The 13226-nt window shown below is 56.3% G+C and overlaps 1 protein-coding gene across 5 annotated transcripts in view; it reads right to left on the minus strand.

The window, feature by feature from the left end:
- PAX8 (paired box 8) overlaps positions 1 to 13226 on the minus strand; it is a 52098-nt gene that overhangs the window by 9142 nt on the left and 29730 nt on the right. For 2 of the 5 annotated variants that reach the window (XM_053664667.1, XM_053664666.1), the window contains exons 5-9: positions 12148 to 12236; positions 11759 to 11884; positions 11302 to 11477; positions 7178 to 7298; positions 6539 to 6666 (exon numbers count right to left, since the gene is read on the minus strand). In XM_053664667.1, coding sequence (XP_053520642.1) covers positions 6539 to 6666; positions 7178 to 7298; positions 11302 to 11477; positions 11759 to 11884; positions 12148 to 12236 — 640 coding nt within the window. Of the gene's footprint in view, positions 1 to 6538; positions 6746 to 7177; positions 7299 to 11301; positions 11478 to 11758; positions 11885 to 12147; positions 12237 to 13226 lie in introns of all 5 variants that reach the window. The other 3 variants (XM_053664669.1, XM_053664668.1, XM_053664665.1) reach the window with 2 other exon arrangements.

The raw sequence follows: 13226 nt of genomic DNA on the forward strand, positions 1-13226 counted from the left end.
CCAGCTCCACCACGAGGGGGCGCAGCTGTCGTAGTCACGCATTGTTCCCTGCTCTCCGGTGATTTATTTTTTCACGTGAATCTTATTCATCCATAAAATGTCATGGTATGGGGGGAGGTTGGGACTATGTCTTCTGGGTCCTCATTACCCCCACACAGCGTCAAGCACAGCAGTGGGCACAGCTGGCCTAAACGGGTGCATTACAGGTCACTGGACTCAGCTCACACCCTTCCAGCCCAGGCTCTGAGCAGGACCAAGAACCAGGCCCTACTTGGGGTGGCGTAGGTGTGGCCTGCTAGCCCGTTGCTGTCCCGTTTTGGACCCATGGCAGACATTGCTAATCAATCACTGTGCTTTTTTTCCCACTGAGCCAGGGGCGTTCCTCCCAGCCTGACGGGTGGATACCAGCCATCCGAATTATGAGGGGCCGACCAGCTGTCCTGACCTGGAAAGGGCCAACACGCATGTTTACATGTGCCCGCAACCCCCACATCTGTCCATTCCATTCCTGAAAAAAACATTTTCAGCAAACAAGACGTCCATCTCTCTGTTAATCTACATTTGTGGGTGACGTTCTTGCCCCAGTGACACTGAGACAGCTCTGTGAGGTCCCCATGCCCCTGCTTCCACCTGTCCTCCGTATCAGGAAGTCAAGCCTTCCCATTCAGGAGACCCCCCAGGAGCTGGTGAGTTTCTGCCCACCCTCGCCCTGTGCCAACAGCCACATGACCCTCCACCCACTGCCCCTTCTTAAAACCTGCAGGCCCAGAGCAGGCTCCCTCGTCAAGGGTTCTTAGCAAGGTGACGACACACGGTGGCCTGCCCAGGTTGTGACCACTGTCCCAGCGTATTGATTAATAATGCCCTTCTGGGTTTCTCCGACTTGGCACTACTGAAATAACGGGGTTGGATCAGCCTCTGTGTGGGGCCGTCCTCTGCATTGCAGGGTATTCAGGACCACCCCTGGCCTCTGCCCACTGGAGGCCAGTAGCAGTTCCCACCCAGTGTGACAACCAGATGTCTCCAAATATTGCCATGTGTCTCCTGGTTACAAAATTGTCCCTGGTCGAGAACCACTGTGTTACATTGTGATCCCTTCACCTAAGACCTTCCGCCTCTTCCACACTGGGGGCTGCTATTTCTCCTAGGGCTCATATGGGCACCTCCGAGCCCCTGTCAGCCAGCTTACCAAGCCCATTCCCTCTACAGCACTGCCTGTCCACGTCCCTCCCATCGGTCCCTGCAGGTCCTTCATACCCCAGCCTTTCAGGGGGTGCCTGGTAGTAACAGAAGAGAAGGCATGTCTGTGGAAAGCCATAAACTGTCTAAACCACAGTGACTAACTCCTCTTTACCTCTCTTTCAGGGGAGTCCCTGAAGGCAAGTTCTTCATTCAACAGATACTTATAAATGAGTACTATACACTAGGCACACTTCTGGCCACTTGTGGACACAGCAGGAAGGAAGGCGCTAGGTCAAGATGGGGCGTAGACTAAGATGGGCACTGGGAGCCGAGCCTAGGGGATCAACAGACGGCACCAGGCCCACTGGACTAGTGCCCTTCCTTTGGAGGGAAGCACCTGGGAATCCGAGGACCTCGGTTCCTACCCAGCTCCCATCCCTGGTGCCTTTAGACCAGCTGCCTACTTGCCCCAAGCCTCAGTTCCTTCACATGCAAAGTGGGAGAATAAAGAAGGGAAGCTTATCCACAGTATCACTATTACTATCTCCTCACTATTGCTGTGATGTTATCAGCGCAATCCAGAGCCCGGGTTTTGTGCAACAAGTGAACATCCATCAGCACAATGAATGTGTTCTATGAATTGTTACGTGCCAGAGGAGCCTTTTTAAATAAATCATATCATAAGTGAGTTTTCAGTGAAACTGCAGGAATGTGTTGATACAAATAAACACCACCCTAATTTGTTTCACCTTCAGTGTGATGTCTAGCTAGCTAGGAATGGTGCTGGACCAAGCGGAATGGCACCCTTTGGGACTCTGCAGGTGGGCGTACTGTACCGACACAGGGTCCAAGCAAGCAAGGGGCTGGAAATGTTGGTGAAGAAAAAGGAATTTGAGTGTGTTTAGAAGTAGCAGGAAAAGGGTGCAGAAGGTATACTGGGGTACAATCTTATCTTTCTTCAAGGATGACTGCAGTGCGGTCAGTCCTCAGACTTGGCCCTCAGCCCTTAGACCAAGCGCCTGGCCAGGAGCCCACAACAAACAAGGAGTGAGTAACATGGTGGCTATAAGGGCAGGGGGAGCGCAGAAGGTGGGCCGGCGGCCCGAGCAGGAGAGTGATGGGGGAGGCGGTGTTGGATTGAGACCTGCTGACTCCTCTCTTCCTCTCTCCCTGCACTCTCCTCTCGAGGTGGGAGGGTGGGACCTAGGTCCAGGCCCGGCTGAGGAACGCATTACTTCATTTCTCTAAACCGCATCATCTGTCTCATGAGAAGCTAGGTTGGATGAGACATGGTGAAGTGGATTCGCCTTGCTTCTTGATCCATTGCTGGGGGCCTCCGGGCGGCCCGAATGGAGGGTTCTGAGGCTGTGTCCGTGTCTACCGCTAGAGGGCTGGGGGTGAGGAGGCTGGTCTCGGTGCTCAGGTGGCCTCTTTGCGGGACTGGCCCAGGGACTGTCCAGGACTGCCCTTCCTCCCGCCCTTGTCCTGTCCCTTCTGTCTCCTGACCCTGCTGCTGCTTGAGCAGCCCAGAGGGCGGTGCTCCAGGGCACATACTCCCTGTAAGCCACAATTTACTTCAGTCACAGTTGCCCCCTGGGTCCCATCCCGTGAGAATTAGCCTCCAAATTGCTCCCGGAAATTGAATTCATCAGTCTCATTCCCCTGCATTCTGAGACTCTGATCCTCGTCTCCCCTTGGTCACCTGATTTCCTCCCAGCAGAGCTGAGGTTTCTGAACCAAGTGCCGGAGAAGACCCTGCTGACCTCCTCCCGTGACCTTGGCCTCCTGGACAGGCCGATGTGACTCCCTTCAGGTCAGCCCTGTCCCCGACTGTAGTTCCATAAACGTTCCTTTCAGTCCCACAAAACTCTTTGCTTCAATTCCTTAAATACATGGTTTCTTCCCCAAAAGGCAAGAACCTTTCAACCTTCTTGGAAATGAAACCATGGAAGCCGTGAGGCAGAGGCCCTCTATCATGGGCTAACCATACCCTTTTATCCACTTACTTATTTTAAGGCTCTTCACCATAAATTTATCTTTGGCTTGTAGCTCTATCTCCTCTGCACTCAAACATACTTCCAGCATGGTCTTATAAGAGCTGGCATAGACACAGATCCACACTGAGTTGTCATGAAGGGGGCTCTATAAGAAAACACGGCACCTGGATGTATCGGTAGTAGTGCAGTATTGGTAAAGAGGAGGGTCAGAACTGCCGTGTGGAGGAATTCAGGGGGCAGAGGTGGTTTCAGACAACTTTATTTGCCCCCTTTGATGTCCGCCCTCTACATGACCCTTTTCAATTCCTTATCTTGTTCTGATAGCAAGGAGAATTTATGGCAATCCAGAAATCCCTCTGGCAGGACTAAATATAATTTTGCACAAAAGGATGGAGGCGGGTAATAGACTCTTTGATGATAAAACCGAACTCAGAGGCTCTGACCAGCTGAGCTGGAGTGAGCCCTGGAGCAGCCAGGACCAGGCGCCTCCAGACCGTCCCTGGCAAGTGTGTTGGGACCTCAGACTGGACACCTGAAGGGAACTGGGAGGAATGGCTGGCAACCCTGCGTTCCCCAAAGCCTGATGCTGCTTCACTCTTGGCTGGTTTAGGGAGAAGCTGAGAGTCAGAAGGACAGCCAGAGCCTCTGGGTTGGAAAGGGAATGACCCGGGGAGACTGTGAAGCAGGAGGGGGTTGCAGGAGGCAGCAGCAGGGCCCTCAGGAAGCCTCAGAGGAGGAGGGTCCGTGGAGGTGGGGGCTGAGCTGGTCATGGGATGCACACTCACCACCGCCCTCCTCTCCCCTGGGTCCTGGCCTCCTTTCCTTTCTTTTAAAGTCACCTCTTCCTCCATCAAATAGGTTGTTAGTCCCTCTATCCTTGAGATCCTTCTCCTGCTAACCTCCTACCCTGCCTTCTCGCTGTGTGGCCTCCCAGTCCGCTCACCATATTTCAGCCACATGGTCGGTGTTTAGGTCCGGTCTTGACCAGGGCCGCATGTGGACATTCTTTAAGGAGCTCCAGGCCAGTGCCCTGGGTTCAACCCCCACAGGGCTGGCCCAGTTTTGTAACTGCAGCCCTGACTTGCTTCCCACTCTTGGCAACCCGCCTGGACCCAGTCCCTGAGCCTGGGCACTGCTCGCTCTCCTTGGAGACCCTGACTCCGTGCCGGTTGGGCCCTTGGCTGGCCATCAGCCTTCCCAGGGGTCACACACACCCTGTGCCTGTCATCACCTGGGCCTGAGTCAGACGACCAGCCTCAAGGACACACCCAAGCTGTGCATTTGCTGCCTGGATGACTCCCGGGCGCCTGCCACTAGCCGCTCTGCCCCACAGTGCCTGTCCCGCAGCTGGTCTGGAGACAGGGCATGTTGCTAAACTAAGAGCTGACAGAGGTTGGAATCGTCCCCTGATTTGACTGCATGCTGCTGGGAGTGTGCGAAGCCTCGACAGGATGGCAGGGTGGGGGGAAGGGGTGGGGCTGCAGGGCACCGAGTTTGCCCCAGGCCATTCCAGCTACACTTCGTACCAATACCCCAGGCTGCGCTCTGAGACACCTGTCCTTTCCCCTCACTTGGATGGTCCTGGTCCCCACACCCACATGCCTCGTCCGCACCCTTATCCTTTACCTGTCCTGCCATTCGCAAGTGGCAGGCAGCCCGTCCGGTGGTGGCCAGTCCACCCACAGGGGACAGGGCCTCTTCTGCTCCCCTGTCTCCTCCCTGCCCCGTCCCATTTTCTCTGGCTGACATCACTCCACCCAGCTCACAGATTTTTCTCCTTTCATCACTTTGGTCAAAACAAATGACCCATCTCTGCTGACTTCACCCTCTTTTGAAATTCTGAACTCTGAGTCAACATTTTCTTTCTTGCTGCCTGCACACTGGGCTTCCTTTATTAACCCTTCACCTCTGTGCCCTCCTCTTCTAAGATGACCTTCCACATTGGATGTGGGGGTGCACAGAGGGGAACTTCCAGGTATAGAGTCATTTAACAGAGGGTGGATGAACTTAGGTCCGATGACCCCTGGTCCCTCAGGCAGGTGGGGGTCTTGCTCTTCTGAGGCAGTGGTTTTCAAATTCCAGGACTCTCAGGGGGCAGAGCCAGTGGTCATTTGTTTGGCTTGGGACCTGACTTCCATAAAAGCATTCATTTCAGGAGAGAGCTGCGAGGTCCCCAGCACGTTTGAAAACCACTGGTCAGAAGGGCTGTCCCCCACACTGGCTGGTGTGCTCAGTGGATTGAGTGCCGGCCTGTGAACCAAAGGGTTGCAGGTTCGATTCCCAGGAGGATCACATGCCTGGGTTGCAGGCCAGGTCCCCGTGGGGAGCAGGCAAGAAGTGATCATACATGGATGTTTCTCTCCCTCTCTTCTTCCCTCTCTCTAAATAAATAAAATCTATAAAAAAAGATTTTTTTAAAAAAAAGAAGGGCTATCTCCCATCTGCCTCTCCCATAGCTCCTGGTTCAATGCCCAGGTGCACTCCCAAAACAGCCCATTGTTGTGGGGGTCCCTCCAATATCTGAGGACCGTTGTGGGCCTCTGCCCTGTACCTTTACTCCCCTGCAAGCCTTCTCTGCCCAAGCATATACCCCACTCTCTCAGCCGCTGCTCAGGCCCTGGCTGGACGGCCGATGGCCTTCTGCCAGGGAGACCCACCCTTGCCAGGGTCAGACGCATGGGGCACACTGGGCCGAGCCCTCACCCGTCCTCACCCTTTCCCACTCAGGCCCCAGCTGGCCCCTAGTCCCTGAGCCTGCCTCCCCTCAGAACAAGGGCTTTGCTCTAGACTCCCCTAAGGTGCTTCCAGCCTGAATGCTTTGAGGAGCCGAGACCCTCAGGTGAGCGAGTTGCTCTGCTGAGTGTCCCTCAAGGGCAAGGCTGTGAAGCATGCACAGTGGGAGTTACACCGCAGAGACCCAGCTGTGACTGCCCCGCCGTCTTCTCCAGGAATTTGATCTAGAAATTGCCTCCAAAATGCAATGCCCATTTTACTCCACAGTTTTGTCAAATTTTTCCTTCTTTTTAAATGTTTTTACGCAGACCAAGTGTTCACCACTTCACAGCACCTGGCTCCTGGCCTCAGGTCCCTGCTCTTCCATGGGGCCTCAGGGTGAGGTTCTGGAAATCTACCGAGCACCCAGTTCAGGCACCCCCAGAATGTCTGCCCCCCATGGCTTGATTTTGCTGCTCGGGCCATATTCTGGCACCTCTAACAGTTGCCAGAGGAATTAGGGAAGACGCTGATGATGAACAGAATTGAGGGCCAGAGAGGGGACTGGACCCCTTGGAACCAGGGAATTGGCCCTGATGACCCTCCCACCCCCACGTAGGCTGCAGGCCCAGACCTCCCTGCCGTACCTGAGAGGAGGGCCTGGCCCGCGAGCTGCCCATACACGGAGGCAGCGTGGGGAAAGGCATTGAAGGGCGGGACCGAGGCTCCCGCTGGGACCCCAGAGCCGACTTGCTGCAGGTCCAAAAAGGCGGAGCTAGATAAAGAGGAAGGGGTGGAGCTAGAACTGGACACCTCAGGGCTTTCCTGCTTTATGGCGAAGGGTGAGTGAGGATCTGCCGGGGAGGGAGACAAGGAGAGAGGATGAGATGATGGTGGGAGCATGCACAACCAAGCCATGAAATGGGGGGGTGGCGGGGCTCAGGGCAGCGGGGCACCTGTCTGAGGGGGGCTGGGCTGGGCTGGGTGCTCCTCATGCCAGCCAAGGTGGGAAGCAGCTCTACCTCTGCTGTGCCTCTGCCAGTGTATACAGAGCACTGCTGCGCCCGCCTCTCTGGCAGTGGGGTCACAGGCAGAGGAGGGGCCAAACTGAGAGGGCCAGACCCTCGTGACCCACCAGGAGGCCCAGCCAGCACAGCCCTCTCTTCTCTCCAGGTCCAGGGCCCTAATATCTTCCTCCTCACACCAGCCATGCCCTGCCTTCACCTGCTTTTTAGCTCATCTTGGCAGCCCGGGCCACATGGCCCAGGAGATTCTGGGCATCCTACCTGTCACCACGGGGTAAGTCTGGTGAGTTGAGAGGTTGCGCCCCAAGGGTGTGTTGGAAGTGGTCAGGGTGGCCTTTCCATCATCCAGGGCACTGTTGAGCAGAGGCAGTGGGTAAAGGCCCTGAGGAAAAAAGAGAAGTCAACATAGAGGCCCCTGGAGCAAGCCTTACCTGCAGCTAACATCAGAAAACACTCCCACATTGTCCCCTTCTTCTGCCCATTCTTGACCCTCTTCAGTGTGTTTAATTTATTCTTATTCTCTGACTCACAGCCCCACTGTGCTTCTCTTAATCCAGACTGAAAGTTCCCTCTCTGCAGTTGGCTGGGGACCCGTTGAAAAGACACAAGATGGGGCATCTCCCTCGGAGCACCTCACCCCAGCTGGACTGCAGGTCCCCCTCCTGCCTGCTCTCACAGCGTGAACCCACCAAGGACAAGATACGAGATCAGGCCTTTGGCCCAAAGGACTGTGTACTGCGTTTCACTCAGTCATGTATTTTCCTCCAAATAGGAAATGTGGGTACAGAAAGGTCAAGAAATGTGTTACTCTCATATGGGGCAGAGCCAGGATTAAACACCGGGTGCCTGGCTCCCGGGCCAGGCTCCCAGCTGCTGCCCTAAACTGGCTAACATCACCCGCATGTGCACCTGCAGAGAGCTCTGCCTTCATTGCCCTGACCTGCCCCCTGGCAGCCCTGTGATGTGGGCAGGCGCTGTTGTCCGTTGTCTCTACAGAGACCCAAAGCCCGAGGCCTTTGTGAAGCAGGGGCTACAGTCAGGCCTTCTCTCTTCAGTAGCCCCGCAGACTCGGTTCTCCGCCAGAACAGGCGGATTTCCTCTCTCTCTCTCTCCATATCCAAGCAAACAGAAACGTTCAGGTTCAGCTTGAAGATGGTATTTGGGTTTTGTCTGAAAATTTTTTTTATCAAGTATCTGGGGTTTTCTTTATTAAGACCTCATATTAGGCTCCCCGGGCCTCCACTGCACAAGGGGGCCGCCTCCGAAGGTGCTCCCTCCAGAAAGGAGTTGTTCAGTTCCAAGGGGCACACGTCACTCCCCCCTGTGACCCTCCCACCAGAGGATGAGGCAGCACACAGTGCACACCGTCCCCCACGTGAGGGCCACGCACATCACAAACTCATTCTGTGAAACTGTGCAACACTGAACTCAAAGAATGCTTCCTGGACACGGTTGCTTCCAGCGACTTCCATTGAGCTGGCTCTCTAAGGAGATGCAGCCCTTTCCGGTTCAGAGTCTGGCACTTCTGGCACCTCAGTCAATCCTGGGGGCCACCAGAGTGCCGTTATCCTGCAGAGCGATTTCCGACTCGGTGGCGCCACGGTTCCACGCCTGCAAGGGGCGGCTTGGAGGCAGGGCAGAGAAGCTCACAGCACGACTTAGAAATTGGGCAAAATACCTAATTTCTAAAGGGTAAGGCAAGTTTAAAATGCCTTGTGAATGTGTGGTTTCCACACCAAAATACCTATTGAAATCCTACAGCTGCTCCGAAATCCAGGAAATTCTGTGGAAAAAAACCCAAACCTGTACAGCCAGATATTTGGTGACACTGCACAGAGTGGCTTGCACATCTCAGTAGTGACTGGATTTCTCCTGGGAACTGGACTTGAATTGGGGTGCAGGGTGGCACGATGCATCAGAACCAGGGTGAGCTCTGGCCCTGCACTGCCAGCCAAGAAGCTGTTGTGTTCTGACCTCTCGGAGCCTCATTTCCTAACCTGTGTAACAGGGGCAATGGGATCTGCTTCAAGAGGCTGCTGGAAGTTGCACACGCGTACGGAGCAGCCAGCACAGAGCACCCGGAACAGCATGTGCTCTATAGTTACCGCAGGCATTGCTGTTTCGGTGATCAGAAGAGCCAGGAGCTGCCAAGTTCTCGGTCTCTGTCACTCCGTTCACTCCTGCTGACCTGCCTGTCAGTGCACTTGAAAAACAGGACCAGGAGCTGCAGAGACTCCCAAGTCTGGTAGTGAAACAGGGACAGAGAGCCGAGGCCACGTGACGCTTCTGTCGCACCCTCTCCCTCTTTTTGATTTTACAGAACAGATAGTGTGTCTTTGCCCCAAGTGAGGTCAGGTGTGAGGACCTGTGCTTCTCTCGGCTGCCCAGACCAGAGGGTCTTGCCGTGCCAGGTGAGAGGACATGGGTGTTCCTTTGGCAGCACTGTAGGTCAGCAAGGGTGGGAAAGTCACCACACTGCGCTGGGTTTTCCCTGCCCCTCCAGAAGTCCGGTGAATGATGACCGGCAGGCGACTCACTGGGGGAGTGAGGCGTCACGGAGGGACATGCTGGGCCTAGTGTCCTTGCCTGGAGGATGAGGGGGTGGGGCAGTTCCATGCCTTCAAACTCTCTTTTCCAGTCTTCAGGGAAGAACCCACCAGGTAGGGTCAGCCAGTCTCAGTGATGCTGGCGCCTCAGGCCTGAGTCCCACCACGGCTTGCTCGGACCCTCCCTGCCCTCTCTGGCCCTGGCTCATCTCCACACAAATGAAGACCCTGGGCTTTGTGGTCCCAAGGTCCCTCTAGTTCTGACTCCCTCACTCCACAATTCCCTACGCAGGTGTGCCCGTGTGGCACAGAGTCTCAGTTTCAAGATCGAGCAGGGTCCCTCAAGGGGCTCAGGAATGGAGCCAGGGGATGGCTCTGCAGCCCAGCAGGCGCCCAGGGCCTCAGCGGCAGGGCTCTTCCACTCCCCCAGGACGGCCGGTGCTTGCATGCTGGGTTGCACAAGCTCCTTGAATAGGGTGGGCTCCCACGGCTGCACCCCACTCCCTCCAGAGCCATGTGCTGACTCTGGATGAGCACCCAGCCCTGTCCCCAGGTCTGCTGACAGACAGCTTTCTCTGCACCCCTTGTGGCTGCCACCGCCCAGGCTGATAAAATCGCTGACGCAGATCGCCTGCCCAGCTGCAGGCACTGGCACGAGCCCAGCTGCCCAGATGGCCGCTGGCAGTGGTTCAGCTGATTGGTAGCCTCATCGCCATCATCCTACTCAGTTCTTAAAGGTACAAGTGTTTGTCTCACTCCTGGACAATGACAGTGTGAGCAAAGAGGGGAAGCAGACATGGCCCTGAGACTCCTCAGCTGGCCGACTGGCTGGGGAGGGGGAGGGGGGCGTGCGGAGGACATGTGGCTGCTGACAGATAGTGTTGACCAGAGGCAGCCTCCTGGAAGTTCTGTCGGAGAGGCAGCACCCACTGGGCCCGGGGGAGGTGTCTGCTGTCTCTGCCACCTTCCTAGGAACTGGTCCAATACACACTGTCACCTGTCTTGAGCCCCGGAAATGAGAATGCCCTGGGAGTTCGCAATCTATTGCCTGGATTTCCCAACTGGTTCACTCAGCCCACTTGCACTGAGTGTCTATTATAAGAGGGCACTGGATGGTAGAGATTTTAAAAGGTGCTCCAAGATGCTGCCCACTGTGTGGCTACACCCGTGTCCACTGGACAGCTGCGATCCAGCATGAGAAGTGGCAAGGAGTGGCAGGCCGGCATGCAGAAGCGATGAGGGAGGGGGGCCACACACCTCGGGGTGGGGGGGGTGGGGAGGACTCACGGGCAAAGGGATGCTTGAGCTGAGTCATAATGACTGGGTGGTACTTTTCCAGGCATGCTGCACGGAGGCACACGGTGTGCCAGGGCAGGCGGTGTGAACGAGAGTGCATGCTCGGGACGAGAGTAACGCAGGGTCCTGGGCTGTGCAGGTGTGAGTGGCCGGAGGTGGGACCGTGAGCCCCGCTTGAGGCCTCGGTGCAGAGGCTTTAGGCTGCAGCTTAAAGCTGTGGGACCTGCCCCTGTGGTCTGGGAGGCGCTGGGGGCAGGGGGACGGCAGGACCTGGCATGACTCTCACAGTGGGCTCCCAGTGAAAGTGCTGAGCTCATTATGGGTGAGGGAAGGCAAGAGGGCTGGGGGAGAAGGAAGAGGCACCAGTGTCTGGTACAACAGCAGATGTTTTGGCTTGGAGCTGCTTGAAGCTGGTACCCCCAGCCACCAAAGCAACTTCCGGCTGCCTTGGTGGCAGGACTGCAGGCAATTCAGGGGTCTTCAGAGACCATGCCTTGCTCAACCCCGGCCCGCCACAGCCCACCCCCACACCCCGCTTCTCACCTGCTCGCCTTTGGTGTGGCTGGGGGAGGCGTAGGCCTCGGAGTAATGCTGCCGCTCAAAGGGGCACTCGAGGGGCTCCAGATGGTGCTGGCTGAAGGCGTCCGTGCGGAGGTGCTTGCGGGGCCCGCTGCTGCTGCTCTGGGAGTCGATGCTCAGCCGGCAGCTGTCCTGGTCACCTGGCACCCCCACGCAGGGAGAAGGCATTCAGGAGACCCATTTACCCATCCCCAGGCCAGTGTGGAGAGGCAGACTGAACTGCAGAGGGAGGGAAAGGACCCATGTCCCAGGCCTCGGAGCCTCAAGGCTGTGGCCGCCTCAGAGAAAGGCCACGTGCTGCAGGCCAGGAGTTGCCAAGACTACAAAGTCCGGGGCCAAATGGGGGGGTTTCTGCCCTATCGGAGCCTGAGCAAACTGCCCTCCTGCACCCCACCCTGCCCTCCATGCGCCCCACACTCACTGTCGTCCATCTTCCTCTTGCTGTCGCTGCTGGGCTGGGCGATCCCCAGCAGCCCATTAATGGAATATGTGGAGCCCAGAGAGTCGGACTGGGGTGACTCCGGCGGTGTCACAGCCGAGCTGGGGACTGCAGGGCATGAAAGGGACAGGGTAAGGTTGTGGGAGGGCCATGCCTGGCGCCACCAGCATGGAGGAGTCAGGGTACCAGTGGGAGGGGTGTGTCTCCTAAAGGTCTCAGTGACTGGTCCCTGGAGTGTGGCAGGGCCTTGTCCCCACGGAAGAGCTTGGCCCACACCTCGAGTGGGCTCTGAGGGCGTGTGGGTGGCCCCACGTGTGCACAGATGGGCGTGTGTGGGCAGGGGAGTGTGCCTGCAGGCCCTCGACACTTACTCAGGGTGTGTCCTGGGCTCAGGGACTTGGTGGCCACGCAGTTGTCCATGGGGAGATTGAATGGCTGCTGCACTTTGGTCCGGATGATTCTGAAGGAAGGAAGGGAGGCCAGTAGAGAGCAGAGGGGGCAACGGGACCCGAGGCTGCCCCAGACCCAGGTGCTTTTTTGAAATCCCACTTGCGGGTCGTAAAAGCACCTCTCACTCAACCTGTCCACTTCACACCCGTGACCTTACTCTCACACCTGGTCCTGCCAGTGTTCCCATTTCATGGGTGGTACCACCAGTCACTCAGGGAGTAAGTACAGGTGGGGCTCAACCCTACCTGCCCCCAGCTCTGCTCTCAAACTGCCCTCAGGTGCTGTGCTCTGACCGGGAGCCTCCCAGCCTGGGCCCCTCTCTGCCTGTCACTGTGGTGCCTCAGTGTGCACCGCCACCCACCCTCTCCCCCCAGGTTGTTCGCTGGCCACCCCACCCACAGCTGACCTTCTAGTCTCTTCTCCCTTTTGCAGGCAGCCTGGACTTTCTGAAATGTAAGTCAGCCTATGCTTAATACTGCCAAGGGCTTCTTGTTGCTCAAGGGCAGAGGCAGGGACTCCGGCCTGGCCTCTACCCCCGAAAGGGCAGCCTTGGCTGATGGTGCCACCGCAGCCTGACTCCTGTCCTCCTCCTCTTTATCTACTGGCTTTCTTTCAGCTTCTTGTAGAAGATCCTGTTGGCCCCAGGGCCTTTGCATGGGCTGTCTCAGAGCTCACTCTCCTTTTCCCGTAGTGAGCTCTTACTCATTACTTCTTACTCAAGGACATGTTTTCAGACCTTTCATAAACCAGGTCACTCCATGCGCGCTCACACACCCTCATGTTCCTCTCCTTAGCAGGGCTAGAGTTGCATTTTTACAACTATTTGTGTGGGTACTTGTGTAGCAGGTATCTTCCCACTAAGTGTACGAGTAAGCTCTGCCAGGGCAAAGATTTTGTCTCCAGGGCCTGGCACATAACAATGAATTGTGTGTTTATAAATGAATAAGCGAGTAAGCAAATGACTGATTAAAGTAGTAAGTGAATAACTGAATGGCTAGAC

This window comes from Artibeus jamaicensis, unplaced genomic scaffold (genome assembly GCF_021234435.1).
Source record: "Artibeus jamaicensis isolate MK-2021 breed Jamaican fruit bat unplaced genomic scaffold, CSHL_Jam_final contig_384, whole genome shotgun sequence".
In the NCBI taxonomy this organism is placed as follows: domain Eukaryota; kingdom Metazoa; phylum Chordata; class Mammalia; order Chiroptera; family Phyllostomidae; genus Artibeus; species Artibeus jamaicensis.